At 41.2% G+C, this 18,746-nt stretch overlaps 1 pseudogene and 2 gene segments (V, D, J or C); all 3 read right to left on the reverse strand.

Annotated features, from left to right (window-relative positions):
- Positions 1–2,879: 2,879 nt before the first annotated feature.
- Positions 2,880–3,522, reverse strand: LOC132656232 (T cell receptor alpha variable 13-1-like; annotated as a pseudogene).
- Positions 3,523–13,670: 10,148 nt separating this feature from the next.
- On the reverse strand, positions 13,671–14,363 carry LOC132656233 (T-cell receptor alpha chain V region 2B4-like). The segment is given in 2 exon segments: positions 13,671–14,125; positions 14,315–14,363. Coding segments are annotated over 2 exon segments (504 nt in total).
- Positions 14,364–17,944: 3,581 nt separating this feature from the next.
- Positions 17,945–18,437, reverse strand: LOC110542893 (T cell receptor alpha variable 9-2-like). The segment is given in 2 exon segments: positions 17,945–18,279; positions 18,392–18,437. Coding segments are annotated over 2 exon segments (381 nt in total).
- Positions 18,438–18,746: the final 309 nt, after the last annotated feature.

Genomic DNA, 18,746 nt, shown 5'->3' on the forward strand with positions numbered 1-18,746 from the left:
CCAGTTAAAAATTGGAGTACAGAGCTAAACAGAGAATTCTCTATAAAGGAATTTCAGATGGCAGAAAAACACTTAAATAAATCCTCAACATCCTTAGCTATCAGGGAAATGTAGATCAAAATGACCCTATTTATGGTTGTGAGCCTAGCTTTTAACTCCTGAACCATCTCTCCAGTCCTAAAACTGTTTAGCCCAGGCTGACCTTGAACTCATGATCCTTCTGCCTCTGCCTCCTTCAGTAAATTCTACTGGTGTACTCCATCACAACCAGCATCAAACCAAGTAATAAAATTAAAAAATGTGGTATAGAGCTAAACAGAAATTTCTCTGTAGAGGAATATAGAATGGCAAATAAACAGTTAAAGAAATGTTTAGGAGTGGTATAACTGGATCTTGAGGTAGCACTATTCCTAATTGTCTGAGAAAGCACCAGATTGATTTCCAAAGTAGTTGTACAAGCTATACCACATCTAGGCATATATCCAAAAGATGCTCAAGTATACAACAAGGACATTTGCTCAACCATGTTTGTAGAAGCTTTATCTGTAATAGCCAGAAGCTGGAAAAAAATCCAGATGTCCCTCCATGGAGGAAAGGATACAGAAATTGTGGTACATTTACACAATGGAATACTATTCAGCAATTTAAAAACAAAGAAATCATAAAATTTTCAGGCAAATGGTGGAAACTAGAAAAGATTTTGCTGAGTGAGGTATCCCAGAAGCAGAAAGACATGCAGGGTATATACTCACTCATAAGTGGATTTTAGACATATAAGATAAACATACTAAAATCTGTACATCTAAAGAAGCTAATCATGAAGGAGGACTCTGGGTAAGATGCTCAGTCCTCATTCAGAAAGGCAAAGAGGATGGATATCAGAAGAGGGAGAAAACAGGGAACAGGACAAGAGCCTACCACAGAGGGCCTCTGTAAGATTCTTCCCTGCAGGGTATCAAAGCAGATGTTGAGACTCATAGCCAAACGTTGGGCAGAGTGCCGGAATCTTATGAAAGAAATGGGTGATAGAAAGAACTGGAGGGAACAGGAGCTCCACAAGGAGAGCAACAGAACTGAGAAATCTGGACACGGGGGTCCTTTCTGAGACTGATACTCCAACCAAGGACCGTGCATGGAGATAACCTAGAACCCCTGCACAGATGTAGCCCATGGCAGTTCAGTGTCTAAGTGGGTTCCCTAGTAATGGAAACAGGGACTGTCTCTGACATGAACTGATTGGTTTGCTCTTTATCACATCCCTCTCGGGGGTGGGGGAATGATGCAGCCTTACCAGTCTACAGAGGAAGGCAATGCAGCCACTCCTGATGAGACCTAATAGACCACGCTCAGATGGAATGAGAGGAGGACCTCCCCTATCAGTGGACTGCAGGAGGGGCATGTGTGGAGAAGAGAAAGAGAGGGTGGGTTTGGGAGGGGAAGAAGGAGGGAGCTACGGGGCAGGGAGGGACAAAGTGAATAAACTGTAATTAATAAAATAAAAAATTAAAAGAGAAAATATGATTAAAAAAAACTTGTGACAACACATGCTGGTGATGATGTGAAGCAAAAAGAACACTCCTCCATCGCTGGTAAGAGCGCAAAATTGTACAACCACTTTGGAAATAAATTTGGCAGTTTCTCAGAAAATTGAGAATAGTTCTATCTCAGGACCCAACTATACATCTCCTGGGAATATACCCAAAAGATGTTCCACCATACCCCAGGACACTTGCTCAACTATGTTCATAGTAGCTTTATTTGTAATAGCAATTGGAAACACCTAGATGTCCCTCAACTGAAGAATGGGTAAAGGAATTGTGGTACATTTACACAAAGAAATATGACTCAGCTACTAAAAACAAGGAAATCATGTAATTTGAAGGCAAATGGATGGAACTAGAAAAAGTCTTTCTGAGTGAAATAACCCAAAACCAGTAAGACATACATGGTATGTATGTGAGTACATGGTATGTACTCATTTATAAGTGAATAATAGCCATAAAGTACAGGATTACCATGCTACAATCCACAGACCCAAAGAAGCCAAGGAGGGCTCGGGAGAAGATGCGGAATCTCACTCAGAACAGGGAGTAAAACAGACATCTGAGTAGATGGAGGGAGGGAAGTGGGTAAGGTATGGGGTAGGGAAAGCAATGGGAGTGGGATTAGGTGTGCAGAGAGCAGGAGTGGGGGTGGGTTGAAGGGAGGACCAGGAGAAAGACAGAAGTCAGTGGGGTAGGGGCACCTCTGAGATAGGGGAGGTTCCTGGGAATCTATGTTAAAAAAAAAATAAAACAAACAAAAAACACCTCTAGTGCCAGGCATACCTCCTTTTAAATTGTTGATCAGGGTAGACAATGAACCCCCCCAGACAATATAACCTATTGCCGTTATCCAGGTGGAAGGCTTCAGCTTGTGTAAAGTTGACATAAACTAGCCAGCACAAGGCTTAGTTAGTCAATACAAAGGAATTAGTGCCCAGGACTGCAAGCCTAGCCCACTATACATGTGTGATGAAGCCGGAACCCTAGATGAGAAACGACTGGGGACACTTCCCTAAACCAGTATAATTTCTAGTTGTATTCTAAATATGGAACATCATACCCATGCAAAGTGTGACTCCCACCCCTTTCAGTGGTTGGGATGAGAAGGGGCCCACAGGCTCATATGTTTCAAAGTTTAATCCCCAGATGATGTTGGAAAGTATTAGACCTTGGATGAGGCCTTGTTGTGGGTGGAGTGTCACTGGGGCCGGGCTTTGTGCTTTCAAAAGTCCATGCCATTCTCTCTCTCTCTCTCTCTCTCTCTCTCTCTCTCTCTCTCTCGCACGCACGCACGCACGCACACACACACACACACACACTTTGAGACTAACTTTCTCATCTGTCTTCTAAAATCTGTATGTTGCAGTTTCCTTTGCAAATAGACAATATGGCAAATGCTTTGTTGCAAGACACAGGATGTGGAAGGGGCTCCAGCCCCCATAGCAAGTTTGAGGACAGGCTGCAGGTGCCTGGGAACCAGTGTGTGCTTGCTGCACAGAAGTACATGGCTGAGTCTCCAGGCTGAGTGTCTGTGATGTGCAGGGAGAAGCATTTGGCTTTCTTATCCAATAAAATGGTGAGCCTTTGGTTCTGCTTTCTGTCCACGAATGTCTATCACAAGGTGAGGACCCTTTCCAGCTTTTTTCTTGTACCAAGGGAAGTATAAGGAAGCACTGTCTGTGTAAGTGCAGTTGATGACAGCGCTGCCTCCCTCTCGAACACTCAGGGAAGAAGGGTGCTGCTCCACCTGCTCTCCGAGGCTCTCCCCTACACAGAAAGAAAAACAGAAAGGAGGAGGACAGTCAGCAGCACTCTGCTGAATTCTTTGTCTAAGATACCGAGAGGGAACTGTGTGAAGTGGATTTCCCACGGAAGCCTAAGAAATGTCCACCACTATTTTCTCGTGGTCCCAGATCTTCAACTCACAGTTCATCCACAGCCACAAGAAAGCGACTACAGTAGGAATGGATGGCTTCATTGCTCTTCCTGCCTGGGATCAATGCAGACTTGCAATCTCTTGCCAAACAAGCTATTTGTATCTCCAGGTTGTCCCCTTTTCTTCTTATGTAATCAAATCAGCCAATAAGAAAACAAATGTTTCTCTCTCACCTATTCCTTCAGAATGCAATGACAAGAGCTTGCTGCATGCTTTTCATCAGCTGCGGCCTCCTGCAACCTTGTGGACACATCATGTTTTGAGTAAATTTGCAGAGATTGGGAGGGATTGAATTTCTGAGTCATTACTAGCAAACTAGAGAGAGATACATTCTCTTGTAGCCATTGAACAACAAGCTGAGTTAAAACATTTAAAATCAAAATGTCACTATGATTCATCCTTATGGACAAAGGAAAGAAAAATTTTAACTTTCAGTCAATATCAAGTTTTCTGGACAACAGAATGTTAAATTTGGAGGGGGTGAGTATAGCAGAAAGGACAGGTGGGGGGAGGGACAGCTAACATGGAGGATGTTTGAAAATTGTATTTTTGTGAGTGTGTGTGAGAGAGACAGAGAGGAGAGAGAGAGAGAGAGAGAGAGAGAGAGAGAGAGAGAGAGAGAGAGAGACTAAGTAAATTATTCTACACAAAGCCTAATACTTCCCCCAGGAACAATAGATTGCAAAATAAAAAGTCTGGTACCAAGTATGGGACACATCCCCTAAAGCTGTTGGTCTGGGTGGTCATAGAGACCCTAAAACAATTACCTGTTGCCATTGCTCTTGGTTACCCTCCAGAACTTGATAACAGGATCAAGTTGTTGAAGACACGACACATTTTGGTCACAGGACTTAGAGACATCAAGCCAGTACAACTCAGGAGACTTCCTCCCTGCTGGCTACATTTTATAGTGTTAGGAAGTGCGACTCAGGCTGCTAGGGGAGAAAAGTCAACAACAGTCTTAACCAGCTGTGAGCACTGAGAGCTGCAATTATGACCAGCATGGCAAGACACAGATCTGCCTTGGATGCAGGAGTGGAATGAATGTTATGGGATGGCCAACCACGTTCTGATTAGATTGCAGGCTCTTCACAGCAGAAACATGCATGGCTGCTACTGTAAACCTGGCCAAGAACCTATGCCTATGGAGCTAATAGGCCCAAGGGGAAGCTACTGCTATCATTTTGCTAAATGGATGAAGTATCAAACTTCCCTCTATGTTCACCATATCCATAGATCAGTGTGGCAGCCAATCCTAATTAGAGAAACATGTGTGTGTGATGTAGAGGTAGCTAATACATATACTCACAACTGGTCGCAGTGCTAAGATTAAATGTCTGCAGAGTGCACAGCTATAATCATCACATCTATATAACAGCACTTCCCCCAGAAGGCTCAGAAGACATCAGAAAAGGTTGTGTAGGATGGTTCTAAGAGCCACAGGTCAGGGATGAAATAGTGACATCAGGATATGACAGAACTGTTGCACTCAGGATGCTGTGATTGCCTGAACAAGAAGACCTGAATGTAACTAAGCCAGTCAGCTTAGTCACATGGAGGAGGGGCTCATGAGTCCCCACACCCTGCTGAGGAGTTATTAGCAGTTGTTAGCTGCTAGGGGAGAGAGTCAGGTTTTCTTCAGTAGTGTGATATGGTGTAGCTTCATCATGTTTAAGTAAACGGAAATTAACACAGAGACCCACAACCAGCCAAGATAGTGAGATAAGACTCTGCAAAGTGACCAGCCAAAAACTGGACATCTGTGTTACATCCTTCCTCCCGAGGCTCAGGAGTTATTGCAGAAGAGAAAGTGGAAAATGCAAGAGTGGAGGTGGTGGGTGACTACAAAGCGTTTTCCAAACACAGCGGGAAGTTGTACATGTGAACCCAGAGTGGCTGGTACAGCATGCTCGAGACCTGTGCACGTTCATGGCAGACACAAACTCCAGCACTTTCTCCTTTTCTGTACCTTTTTTTTTTTTTTTTTTTTTTTTTTTTTTTTTTACTTTTTTTGCTCATCTGTTTATTTTTGTTTCTTGCACTCTCTGGAAAAATATTGGATATAAAGGAAATTGAAATACTTTCATGGTCTGTGAAATTTGACAGCTTTTACTTAAAGATATTAAAATTTCCCAACTTCATATACCCAGGTGAAAATGGAAGTTGATAAAGGCTCTGATTGTGAGAGAAGGTGCAATCATGTTCTCAGTATTGCAGCTGGCCTTGTGTTTGTTACTTCTTATTTGTTTACTGTAACTACAGTTTATCAGCCAAACTGATGAACTCTGAAATCTATAAGCTATACAGCTGATAGGTATCTTTCAACAAGCCACTGAGATTGAGTTAAAAAATAGTAACTCAAGAAAAGAAGACACACCCAAGGAAGTGAAAAATATATGGAATATTTTTAGAGTCATCTTGTGGGAAGGATAAAAGAAGAACATGGAATGTAGAAAAATATATTATTTATACAGTAATATAAACACATATATACCTTATATAGCAAGGGGGTTCTTCTAAGAACAAAAGTATGTATTTCCTTAAGTGTTCAGTGAAAATATGACATCTTGCAATGCAACAGAAGACAGACTGAAAATAAAAAGAATATCATCATAGGCATCAAGAACACCAGAATTTTAGAATTGAAAACATCTTAATTTAAGTAATACATGTAATACTTACATTAATTAAATATTAAATATATATGAATACATACTAATGTAAGTAAACAAAACACATGTAAATTACTTTTAATAAAAATTTTAAATCTTTCTGTCAGCTATTTGAGACAAAAAACAAAGTGAAACCTGAATACATTGAATGGGATTTGTGTTGGTCAGTGTTTCCTGTACTTGCCACAAAACAGAAAATGAGATTGTCACAGAAATGCCTCCATTGGACAGGACAACAGGCATATTTGTGGAGAATTGTTTTGGTTGTTGCTTGATGTACAATGTGTTTGACGGCACCTTTAGGCAGGTCCCCCTGGCTTACGTAAGAATGGAGAGATGGCTTAGAGGCTGAGAGAACTGGTTGTTCTTCCAAAGGTCCTGAGTTCAATTCCCAGCTGCCACATGGGGGCTCACAACCATCTATAATGAGATCTGGTGCCCTCTTCTGGTGTGCAGGCACACGTGCAGGCAGAATATTGCATAAATAATAAATAAAACTTAGAAAGGAAGAAGGAAGGAAGGAAGGAAGGAAGGAAGGAAGGAAGGAAGGAAGGAAGGAAGGAAGCAGAAGCAAACCAGTAAACAGCATTCCTCTATCTTCACTTACTGACTCCATGATGGATTGGTGGCTGTAAGATGAAATAAACCTTTTCTACCCAAGTTTCTTTTGATCAGTGCTTTTCACAATGGAAAGAAAACAAGGACAAAAATTGATACCAGAGACTAGATGATGAAAGTGACCATGCTGCTTTTGTGGAGGATTATAAAAGGATTTTGGAGTCTTTGACTGGAAAAGCCTTTAGTACTCAGAACTTAATGGGCTTCTATGGGAGGCTGGAAGAAAAGGATACTGAAAAAGCAGCCATTTGAAGTTTGACATGCACAGTATCAGAGGAAAATCAAGATGCAGTCAGGACCATTCGTGTTACATGTTTGAATTAAGTATCTGTGAAAGTGAAGCCTTCTTTGCTTTACAGGGACATCAGATGCTAGTTAGATAGAGCTGAAAAATCAACTGTGCTAAGTAAGCAAACAGTGTTCCTGAGGCAAACTATTCTGGGAAGTGTTTTCTCAAGGTCATGACACAGATGCTTTGGTCCAGAGGTATATATGACACTGTACATCAACCTGCAACAGTACTTCTCAAGTGTGTGTGTGTGTGTGTGTGTGTGTGTGTGTGTGTGTGTGTGTATGGGTGTGTGTGTAAATGTTTCCCACATGAAACTGTTTTTGAAAGTGTGAAGGGGTCATGAAGAAGTAGCTGAGGTTTGGTGCTGTGTAGCCAGGTCAGAATCTGCCTGAAGAGAGGCTATTGTTGAAGGTCCAGCCTCAGTTCCAATGGCGATCACAGCATATTGAAGATGCCAGGGCCAAGAAGTGACCACCAAGAACACTGGCAGCTGTGGGTGGGAGCCAGACTGAATCTATGAGACAACCTGCTTAGGCTGCTGATGGCAGAACTGAAGAGGTGTGCTTGCCCAAGGCCTTAGGAGCCCAGAAGATCATGAGTGAGTCCCAGACAGTGGACCCTGAGCTATTCATGCTGTTGGGTTTGGGGTTTGCAATTATGTAATTGCAACTTGCCCTAGTTCTTCCCTCTTAGATTAAGAACAGTTGAGAAACTGAGCTTTTAAAAAGACATTGGATGTTCTATCATTTTGTTTTGTGAGCCTTGGATTTAACAGCTGACACATTTCTTCAGCTCAGGTTGAAAAAAATTTTAAGACGCTTTTAAAATGTGTAACTTTTAATGTTTTACATTCTTAGATTAGCATGAGATCTTAGGGAAAAAAGGAAACAAATCATATACTTTGATAGTGAGATATTTGTGTGTCAAGTTCACAAGGGGTGAACTTTCCTGGTTATTTTTTGTCAAGTTAACACAAGCTAGTGTCATCTGGGAATAGGGAATTGAAGCTGAGGATTCGCCTCCATCAGGTTTTCCCGAGGGCATGTTTATGTGTATTTTTTTATACATTTTATAATGTGTACATTCAGTAATTGGACTTTGTTCATACAGTTGTATGACCATTATTACTTGCTATCACACCCATTTCCCTGACATCTCAGCTCACTAACTCTAGATAGATAGAAAAAAAATAATGTGTTTGTAGAGTTGTCTATACTGTACAATGCATAGCATCTGAATCAGTCAGAGCTCTCCAGAAGAGGAGAAACTCTGTGCACAGTGGCTTTTTAGTTGGTTCCAGATCCAGCAAGCTGATAACAAAGAAAACCCATCACAGCATCTTCACTTTTTTTTAGGGGATAATTTATTTTATTATGTATCAGTATGCTATCAATTTTATTACTGCAAAATATCCCTTGGAACATATAGGATGTCTTCCCATTCATCTAGTGATAGGCATTAAATTATTCTACTTTGGGGCTATCATGACTAATTCTGGCCTGAACATTTTGGTACAGCTTTGTCTGTGGATATGATGTCCATTATCTTCAGAATAAAAATGGAAGTAGAGTTACTATTTTACTCTGCTAACATTTCTGGCACTGAGCTCAGTGAATCTTCAGGAAAATTTCCTCCACACAATATCTGAAAAGATCCAGGGGTCATAAATGAGTTAAAAATTTGTCAGGGTTTCATGGTAAAACAAGTGATTAAATCTACAGTGGAAACTTAAAGACTAGCAAGACCAACTGTACAAATTAGATTAAGAATAAAATTAAAATTAGAATTTAAGAATATAAATATCTCTGTCTGGCAATTCCTGACACAGAAGATTCCACATTCAAGGCTATCTGTTAACACAGATGGCTCCTATCTGAAGCCACAACCTGCCACGCTCAAGCAAAACTGTCAGCACAAACAGCTTCTATTTGTGACTACAGAGACTGAACTAAAGCCTGAAAAGCTACAAATGAGCCCCGTGTCCATACATCCTTCCCTGTTCAACCTCTACAGAAGCCTAAGCCTTACCCCATGCCATGGTGCACAATCTCCACCAGTGCAAAGAGTGTTTTGCCCTTCCTTCTCTCTATTCAAGGACAATCTTCCCCTGCTGAGATTGGAGTTGTGCCCTTGCTTCTTTTCTCCATCATCATATTCCATTCACGATCTAACAAGAATGTAATAATTAGAAAGCCTATTGTTCACTGATGTCTCCCCACATGCCTGGATGATTTCATGTGAAAACTAGACTGCATTGGTACTCAGCCTAGAACCTCTTTTCCAGGTGTAGCCAGTCTTCAGTTCCTGTGATGAATGGCTACTCTTGCCTCTACATGGCTCCTTGTGTACTATGACAATGAGAATCGTCACTGTCCAGTACCACACAACTCTTCCTCAAGAAAGAACACAGCCAAAGATCATTTTATTTGTGGGCACAATAGTCTGGCCAACTGCCTCAAAGTAGAAATGTCTGTGTGGTGGAATTTATACCCCAAAGGTCCCTAAAAAATCAGGCTGAATTGAAGCAACAGCCATATCACTTCCAAGCCCAGCCTCCTCTGTCCCAGTCTGCTTTCCTCAAGTATTCATGGACAAAAGAATTCCAAGTTCAAATTCTGCTTCTAGAAACTCAATCAAAGGCAATGCATTATTATTTTTAATCTCAAACAAATATTGAAATGCTTATCATGCCAAATCCCATAGCAAAATACCCTAAATCATCTACTTTTCTGTTACTGTGATAAAATACTGAGGCCAAAAGAAACTTATGGACGATCTTATTTTGGCTCACAGCTCCAGAAGAACAAGAGTCTATCTTGGAGGGAGGAAGACAGGACAGCAAGCTAGAGCAGGAAGCTGAGAGATCACATCATCAGTCAACAGTTTGAAGCAGAGAGAGTCAACTAAAGTAGGGTGGGACTCTACTGCTCAAAGCTCAGCCCTAGTGACAAACTTCCTTAGCAAGGCCACACCTCTAGTATGTCCCATCCGAACAGTGCTACCACCCGGGAACCATGTAGTAAAAACGAGGATCATTTTCACCCAAACCACCACAGAACTCTCAGTAACAATTTCAGTATCCGCTGGTTTCCACCTTCCACCTTCCCGATGGTGAGTGCACTCTGTCACGAACAATTCCACATTTGGCTAAGGCTGAGGATCTGGCTTGCTTCCATGTATGTGGACCTATCTGCATTGCCCACGTGGCACGCCTGGGTTGGCTACCCAGAGGCTATTTAAGCTGTGGGCTGGCTTTCCCCAGGGTCCGAGGATTGTTCAAGGTTTCTGAATAAACTGCATTGAAAAAAAAAAGAATAAAAAAAATTAAATACGTTTAATTAAATTAAATAGATTTTTATTCAAAAAAAAAAAAAAAACAATTTCAGTATCCAAATTGTAACCATATCCTTGCCAGAAAGCCAGAAATTATACAATAAAAAACCGAGCAAAGTTGTAAATATTTTTATTCTAGCTCCAGTTTTTATTCTTCCTCAATGCCATTTCAATTTTTCTTTATATTTAAGATAATAAACAGATACATAATGAAATATCTTATCTAGCCCCTCCAGGTTCCTACTTCCAATACATATATCCTTAATTAAGAATGATTATCCCTTAGGGCTGGCAAGATAGATGTCTCAATGGTTAAGAAAACTGGTTTCTCTTCCAGGATACTTGAGTTCAATTCCCAGCACCCACACAGCAGCTCACAGCTCTCTGTAACCTCGGTTCCAGGGGGCATTACATCATCACACAAAGAAATTACAGGCAGACAAAGCACCAACGTGCATAAAATAAAATATAAAGAAAAAGAATGATTACTCCTCCCTTTATATCTATTTCCCACAGGAAAATATAATGCCTTGTGGGTATAACTTCTGAAGTGTTTCACATCATTCTGCCATGGTCTGGAGATATTACTCAATCTCCACTTCTAAACAATTGGGAATGTATAGAAAATCCTAATTCTGTTGCATCCTTTTCGTAAGTGTGTCTGTGAACACACCTAACCAAATATCCAATCCCTTCTATACAGGTTTTTCAGGACCCATGGACTAGATAAACAGTGTCATCTTGAGATACTAAGGAAAAGAAGTACATTACAAACTCTAAGAAATATCTGCTACCATGAACATTTCCATGTATAGATGCATGATAAAAATCAGAACTACTGAATTAACTTGTGGTAAATCTTTAGTAAACACCAGAGTGAATATGCCATGTGAGGGAACTGTTCAGCATTTCAACTTAAAAAGTGATAAGTGGAGATGCATAGGGTGAAATGAGCTTATAATCCTGTATCTCAGTCAACCCTAAACATCTGGGAGAAGTGAAGGGCTCCTCGCCCCATCTCTCCACTAACCTTCTCTCTTTTACATAGGTTTGGGAGGTTGGAAAGGACGTAAGGCATACATACCCCATATAAAATAGAGTTTAAAAATGAGCACTACAGAAATCAGTGTGAAAGGGCCTCATAAACCTAAGAGAAAGTGCTATGTGGCCCACCAACAATTGCTCGTTATATATCTGAAGTACTCTATATCCTACTACAGAAATACTCGCTCAACTTGTTTATTGCTGCTCTATTCAAAATTGCTAGGTAATGAAGGCATCCTACATATTCATCAACAAAAAAATGAATAATAAGAATTTGGTGGAGATATATGCCTATAGATTAATACATACATAGGTAGATAGATTATAAATACATACATACATAAATGCACATGTGATAAATAGATACATAGATGATAGATAACAGATAAATAGACATGAAGACAAATAGATGAATATTATTCAGAAATAAAGTAAATTAAATTATAGAATTGGCATGATAAGGAACACAACTGGAAAATACTATAGAAAGTGAGTTACCCAGACTCAGAGACAAATGCATACAAACTTCAGCTTCTAATTTTTATTTTTATATATTCATGTATATATTCATGAATATGAGTGTGCGTAGACACCAAAAACTAGAAAGCAGCCCACAAGAGGGGAAAAAGGGAAAGCAATCTGGCGCTTCCTCAGACAACTAGGAATAGCACTTCCTCAAGATCCAGCTATACCACTCCTAGGCATATACCCAAAAGAGGCTCAAGTACACAATAAGGACATTTACTCACCCATGTTTATTGCAGCCTTATTTGTAACAGCCAGACTGGAAACAGCCCAGATGCCCCTCAGTGGAGATATGGATACAGAAATTGTGGTACATCTACACAATGGAATATTACTCAGCAATGAAAAACAAGGAAATCTTGAAATTTGCAGGTAAATGGTGGGATCTGGAAAGATCATTCTGAGTGAGCCATCCTAGAAGCAGAAAGACACACACCGTATATACTCACTCATATAGACATATAAGATAAACCTACTAAAATCTGTACACCTAAAGGAACTAATCAAGAGGGAGGACTCTTGCTAAAATGCTCAATTCCTATCCAGAAAGGCAAAGAGGATGGACATCAGAAGAAGGAGAAAAGAGGGAACAAGTCAGGAGTCTGACACAGAGGACCTCTGAAAAGCTCTGCCCTGCAGACTATCAATGCAGATGCTGAGACTTATGGGCAACTTTTGGGTAGAGTGCAGGAAATCTTAGGAAAGACACGGGAAACAGTAAGATCTGGAGAGGATATGGACTCCACAAGGAGAGCAACAGAACCAAAAAAATCGGAGCACAGGAGTCTTTCCTGAGACTCATACTCCAACCAAGGACTATGCATGTAGATAACCTAAGATTTCTGTACAGATGTAGCCCATGGCAGTTCAGTATCCAAGTGGGTTCCATTGTAATAGGAACAGGGACTGTCTCTGACATGAAATGTTTAGCCTGCTCTTTAATTACCTCCACCTGAGGGGGAAGCAGCATTACCAGGCCACAGAAGAAGACAATGCAGCCGCTCCTGATGAGACCTAATTGACTAGGATCAGAAGGAAGGAAAAGAAGACCTCCCCTATCAGTGGACTTGTGGAGGGACATGCATGCAGAGGGTGGAGGAAGGGAGGGATTGGGACGGAGGTGGATGAGAACCACAGGGGAGATACAAAGTGAAAAAAGTGTAATTAATAAAGAATTTTTAAAAAACTAAAAAAAATGGCTCCCCTGCCAATCAAATATTTTAATCATCATTATTACCTAGAAAAGAGATAACAAAAACAACAGTTCTGAAAAAAAAAAAAAGATAAATGACTGGTAAGGTAATAGAACACATGATATGGAAGTGGAAGCAGGGATCCCGGGAGCAAAAAGGTTTGAGTGGGAATGGGGAACAGGATATGGCAGAGAGGATAAGCTGGGAGAAGAAACAACCAGAAGAAAACATGGATAATTTGCCCTAGTGGAACCTGCTACCTCGTAAGCTAGTTTATAAAAATTAGAAACCTAATAGTTTTTATTGAAAGATTTTAAAATTCAAGGAAGCTGTAGGGGTGATGGTGGTCTTTGGCATGACATGGTGAGTCTCATGGCCATGTGCTTGTGTTCCAACTCACCAAAGTATGCACATTAAGAGGGTGCACATTGTTGTATAACAATCAACATGTGAAAAATATTTTAACCAAACAAATAGTTGCCTTTCCCTTCAAGATTACTTGATTTTAAAATGTTAAAATAACTTTCCAATCAATCGAGCCCTTGCTGTTCTTGCTATTAATTCCCATTGCATACAGAATAGAAACAGAATTTCTCCACTGTGTGGTCTGAGCTCTCTATAAGGCATTTTGTGACCCACTATGTTTGTGAGCAGGCTGCAGGTGCATGGGGAGCACTGTGTGCTCACTGCACAGAGGTAGACAGCAGAGTCACTGGGCTGGGAGTCTCTGATGTGCAGGGTAACATGCAGGCTGGCTTTATTGAGGTGAGCTGTGAATCTGCCTTCTTCCTTGTCAGCATTGGAGAAGATGGACATCAGTGCCTTGGGGCCTTGCCCGGAATGCTGTCTGTACCACCAGAAGTACAGAGAATTACGATCACTGAAAGTGCAGTTGAGAGAGGCCATGGCTCCCTCTGGGACACTGAGGGATTCTGGGTTCTGCTGCACCTTCTGCTGGCTGCTCACCCCTGTGCAGAAAGACAAAGGTCAGAGAAACAGGAATGGAGGTATAGGGATGTTAACACAACAGAATGCTTTTACAGCTGGCCTCCCACCCCTAACTGGAGATTAAAAACATCTGTGGTTCTATCATTAGCCTGGAACAGGCAAAAACTTTACATACCACACCTGGATCCCAAAGAAATTCCCAGACTTACAGCTTACTTGAAGCCACAGGACCACTAGTGAAACACTCAAGGATTTCATCTCTCCTCCCTCTTCACTTAGGATTCAGATCCTCAACTCTAAACTCATATGGTCACATTCAAAAGTTTCCACCTCTCCTGCTTCAGGAAACATGAAAAGCCACTTTGCTAGCAATGAGCAAAGTGACTAACTTCACCACCTCTGCAGCACCAAAACTTTCCTCCAGCCCTTTCTCCACCCCTCCCTCTTCTTCCTGCCCTCCTCTCTTCCCCCTTCTCTCCCACCCTAAGAAGACACTGCCATCTTGTGGACTCATGATAGTGACCAAAGAAATAATAAAACTGTAAACTCTTCTACTGTAGTTATTAAAAAGTAAAGTACTTGAAAGTTCAATTGGCATTTTAAAGAAACATTTGCCTTGAGTCTTGGTGGGGAGTGAGATAGTGTGTGTGTGTATGCACTCTGCAGATGTGTTTTTTTTTTCTTAGTAATAATAAGTGCCACACACAGGCAGTCCCCTGCATTGGAAGACCACCTAGAAATGCCAGCCACAGAAATATGAGTGAGGTTTTTTCACACAGCATAAATCTAACCCTTGTCACCCCCATTCAAATCCATCTACAGACTTTACAGATGGCCTGGACAGACTGCTTATCTAGGTCATAGTCTAGAAAAGCCTGGAATTATTCATTTTATTTAGAGCCAGGAGCATGCTCATGTGTAAACAGAACTTTACTTGGCTTGACACAGGAGAGATGGAGCTGTGTTTAGAAACTCAACGAAAAAAATAAAACTCAGGGAACTTGCTCATTTGTCTCATTTTTTATTCTCTCTACTTGAATAAAGCCCTGTTGAGTAGGAATTGATCATGAAAGTTGTAGATCTGGTTTCTCTCCCCTTTCCTCTTTCTAACTCTGCCTCCCCTCTCTACTCCCTTTCTCCCTTATCTCTCTTCTTCTCTAACACTTCCACTTTCTCCCACTCTACATTCCTAACATAGACATGAAGCCACATGTACCAGGGGAATGTCTGTGCCAGAGCTGAACTGGGTCCACAGAGAACAAGGCAGGAAACAACTGTCCTGCAGGAGTCTGTGAGAGCTCCACAACCAGCAGAGTAAAGATCTGTGGAGGCAAGAAAGCAATAGGATCAACACAGCCAAGGAGTTGGTTCATGCTTCAGTCCTCTGATATTGAGTAGTGTATTTTCAGGACACTTGATTTTTGATAAAGGAGCCAAAACCATACAATGGAATAAAGAAAGCATCTTCAACAAATGGTGCTGGTCTAACTGGATATCTGCATGTAGAAAAATGCAAATACATCCATGTTTATCACCGTGTACAAAATTCAAGTCCAAGTGATTCAAAGACCTCAACATAAAACTGGATACACTAAATCTGCTAGAAGAGAAAGTGAGAAATAGTGTCGGACACATTGGTAGAAGAGACAACTTCCTAAACAGAACACCAACAGCTCAAGCACTAAGATCAACAATTAATAAATGGGACTTCATGAAACTGAAAAGTTTCTGTAAGGCAAAGGATACTGTCAATAGAACAAAACAGCAGCAAACAAAATGGAAAAAAGATAACTTCACCAACCCTACATCCAACATAGGGTTAATAATATGTATGAAGACTCAAGAAATTAAACACCATAAACCAAATAACCCAAATAAAAATGGGATACAGTGCTAAAAGAGAATTCTTAGCAGAGGATCTCTAATGCCCAAGAAACACTTCAAGAAATGTTCAACATCATTTGTCATCAGGGAAATGCAAATCAAAACTATGAAATTTGGTCTTACACATATCACAATGGCTAAGATCAAAAACTCCAGATACAACACATGCTGGAGAGGATGTGGAGTAAGGGGAACACTCCTCCATTGCTGGTGAGAGTGAGAGTAAGAATGAGCCCTGAGAAAAAGCAGGAGTGGGTGTGAGACAGAAAAATAGAGACTGAAAAATCGAGACCAAAATCATGGTAGGAGAATCTCTGGGATGGGGACAAATCCTGGGAGCCTGTGTTTGAGTTCCTAAATTCCTCTCTTCCAGTTCTCCCCCTATTTCTGTTTTCTTTGATTTTATTTCCACTGAGAAGTGTTGAACTGTGCTCTTCATTTCATGCCATTTTTTGTGTTTTTGTTAATTTCTTTTTGCCATTATTATTATTATTATTACTATTAATTAAAACTTATTCACTTTATATCCCCTCCCTCACCTCCCCCCAATACTACCCTCCCTCACTCTTTCCCCCACCATTTCCCTCCCCTAGTCTACTGATAGGGGAGGTCCTCCTCCCTTACTATCTGACACTAGCCTATCAGGTGTCATCAAGACTGTCTGGATCCTCTCTCTGTGTGGCCTAGTAAGGCCACCTCACCAGGGGGAGGTGATCAAAGATCAGGCAACTGAGTTCATGCCAGTGACTGCCTCTGCTCCCCTTACTAGGGAACTCCAATGGAGACTGAGCTGCCCATGGACTACATCTGAGCAGGGCTTTAAGTCTGCCCCATGCATGGTCCTTGGTTGACTCATCAGTCTCTTCAGGCCTGCCTCACTCCAGATTTTTGGTTCATTGATTTCTTTAATGAATGTGTTCACTTTTTCTTTCAAGATCTCTAACATATTCATAAAGGCTAATTTGAACTCCTTGTCTTGTGCATCGGCCATATCGTGTTTTTTGAGGCTTTAATGAAGACATGTCATCATGGATGTTACTGTTTCATGCTGGGATCTAGGCATCTGGGTTTGAGATTTTTTTAATTCTCTGTGCTGGTGTGTGTTCTTGCCTTTGTCAGATGTGTGCTCTCTTCCTTGGTTTCTATTGTTCTCTTTGGTTCTGAGAACAGTGTGGTGGCTATAGGTTGCCTGCTAGGGAATGCTTCTGAGATCCTGCCATGTGTGGACACTGGATTCCAGACAGAATATGTTTCTTTCCAATTGGGTACTGACACATATGCATATGACACTTAGGCATAGGGGTGGGCTAAAAAGAGGTGTAGGTTCCATGGTAGGGAAAAAATCAGGGAGTGCCACCAGGATCAGTCCTGTGCTCTGGAAATGGGGACAAAGAGGGATGAGGACCACAGCAGACAGTCTACTACATGGGATGAGGATGAGACTGGGGGTTGGATTTAGAGGAGATGGAGGACATTGAAAATCTGAAGATCACCTACCTGCTCAGACTTCCTTTCTCCTGCCTTTTCTACCTATGTATCCTTATTACAAATCTTAAGGTATGGAAAGGCTGTAGCCTCTGATAACCTGTCCTTCCAAAGTATTAGATAGACATTTTCTAGATGACATCTTTCCCAGCATTTGTTGCCCTGTGTGAATAACTTGGACTAGAGGTGACATTCAATAATATGAAGAAAATGACCTATATATGGAGATGAAGACAACTGACCACCTCACAGTATCCATAGCGTTCCTGGGAAATCAATGTGACCCTCCATGAGGAACAACTGATATCCTTGATGAAAATCCAGCTGTGATAACATCTCCCTCTTGTTCTGCTCTGACCATGTGTACAATGTTCATCAACCAGAGAAAGGTTGGGGCACACAACATAGACTGTGTGGAAAACAGGGTGACCTAAAAGGCAGATGATCAGAAGTCAGGCTTCTTTTGTTTCTCAGGGTTTGTGCTCAGCTCCCCCTGCAGTGTCTGCCACTGTGTTACCCAGAGCACAGTAGTACACAGCCGAGTCGGGCTCTTGCACCGAGGCTTTCTGCAAGTGGAAGGAGGTGGTTCCTTTATCATACGTGGCTTCAAACCCTCTGCTGCTTCCCTTCTCACCAGCTGTTGTAACTTTCAAAAGGAGCTCAGGGCTTTCTCCAGAATACTGAACATACCAAAAAAGAGTTGGGTACCCTGTGGATGAATAAGTGCAGTTTATAAATAGAACGCTGTCTTCTGAGAGGGTCACTTGACCTTGTTTCTGGGTCACTGAGTTTCCATGGATCCTCCCTGGAGGAAGAATAGGATATCTGTGTTATATTAACAACAAACCTCCTAGACGATTAAGTATTTTTCTGATATCATAAGGGAAAGATTGCAAATCTTAAGTCACTTAACTTACCAAGCACGAGCAGCATCACAGTCACTAAAGCTGGAGAAGCATTCATCTTCAGGGGCACCCAGCTACTGTTCTTGACTCTTCACATAAAGAAATGATGAAATGACATCAAAAGTTGAACCTGCAAAGCTTATCACTCATACAGTTGATGATTTTGTGTTAGGAAACTCCACCCCCTGGTGGACAGAGATTAAAACAGGGTCTTTTGCAATCCTCCAAGAGTCAGAAATGTACTCTCACCCTCAACATCGATTGTAGGGCACATGTCAAACTTCAAGAGGCTCTTGACAATGTAAAGATCATACAAAGTGGCCATTAACATATTGACTGTCATAATTCTTAGGATTATACCTCACAT

Source organism: Meriones unguiculatus, chromosome 9 (genome assembly GCF_030254825.1).
Source record: "Meriones unguiculatus strain TT.TT164.6M chromosome 9, Bangor_MerUng_6.1, whole genome shotgun sequence".
Lineage (NCBI taxonomy): Eukaryota > Metazoa > Chordata > Mammalia > Rodentia > Muridae > Meriones > Meriones unguiculatus.